Source organism: Sinocyclocheilus anshuiensis, unplaced genomic scaffold (genome assembly GCF_001515605.1).
Source record: "Sinocyclocheilus anshuiensis isolate Anshui unplaced genomic scaffold, SAMN03320099.WGS_v1.1 C32620306, whole genome shotgun sequence".
Taxonomy (NCBI): Eukaryota; Metazoa; Chordata; class Actinopteri; order Cypriniformes; family Cyprinidae; genus Sinocyclocheilus; species Sinocyclocheilus anshuiensis.
Genome location: NW_015618529.1, coordinates 1 through 1,197, shown reverse-complemented (window position 1 = coordinate 1,197; position 1,197 = coordinate 1). Strand labels below are relative to the sequence as shown.

Genomic DNA, 1,197 nt, shown 5'->3' with positions numbered 1-1,197 from the left:
AAGAGGGGATAAAGTGAAGGTAAATCTCTATCCTGGACAATGGATTTTCGACAATGGAGAACACCATCACAGCACATTCAGTGGACATCTGCTGTTCCCCATGTGAACCTGCAGACTGTTTATTCACCCAGAATAGCTTTTTACATGTACAACCCTTCAAAAAAAATCAATTGACTTAATGTAATCAAGTGGCAGTAAAATGTATATAATAAAATCAACACAAATATTCTTCATATGGCTTAGTTTAAGGCAATATTATCATTAGTGCAAAATGCTTCATGCATGTAAAATAAAATGAAAATGTACAGAATGCAACATTACAACCGATGGAAAAAAGATTCAAGATTACGAATGTACAAATAATGACATGCAACAAGTGACTGTGTCCTTTGACTGATGTTCAGGAAATCAACTTTTCCAAGTCAGGAAGTACAGTTGACCCTGCGTATCACCGCAAACAAATTCCTTGGGGTTACATGGGTTCACCTCCAGAACCTTGACAGGGCCTCCACACACAAACATGCCCACCTGTGAAATACAGAAAATGAGTAAGAAACAGAAAGGAAATTAAATAAACACTGGTATACACACAGTGCATAAAAGCAAGAATAAAAATACCTGTTTCTTAGTTCGTCTGTCCCACAGTTTGACGGTTCTGTCATGAGACGCTGAGATGATGAGGCTCTCTGTAAGCTGCAGTACACTCACTTTGTCTGTGTGTGCCTACAGACCAGTCACACAAACAATTTATCAGCATCGCATGACTGCATGATTGACATATGATCATTATATCAGTGAGAGAATATGAAGATACTTGCCGGTCTTCTTTGAGTCCAGGTGGACAGATTAGGAGGCTGATTGAACCACATGTTCCCTTTATAATCACCACACACAAAAAAGTCTGTAGAAAAAAACCAACATTACTTAAAAACATCCAAATTGCAATGTGTTATTATTAGTCATAAACAGTTCACATAATGACCACTATAGGTTAATGGGTTATTGTTTGTTTGTTTTTTTGGTAGTGTTAAAGCCACCATGCAATCAAAATAGACAATTCTCTTTTTCATTACACAGTCCTGTATTCTGCTGATTTGCAAAAAAAGGCATAATATTACCTAATTTGATGTTGCGTTCAAAAAAAAAAGAAAAAATGAAAGAAAAAAACTTTGCATCACTTAGTTTTTTTTTTTTTTT

At 35.8% G+C, this 1,197-nt stretch overlaps 1 protein-coding gene across 1 annotated transcript; it reads right to left on the bottom strand.

Annotated features, from left to right (window-relative positions):
• Positions 1-30: 30 nt before the first annotated feature.
• Positions 31-1,071, bottom strand: LOC107682811 (telomerase protein component 1-like). The gene is made up of 3 exons (XM_016478944.1): positions 819-1,071; positions 619-723; positions 31-528 (listed from the first exon to the last, which is right to left on the bottom strand). Exons 1-3 carry the CDS (start codon positions 867-869, stop codon positions 409-411), a joined length of 276 nt encoding a protein of 91 aa, XP_016334430.1. The 5' UTR covers positions 870-1,071; the 3' UTR covers positions 31-408.
• Positions 1,072-1,197: the final 126 nt, after the last annotated feature.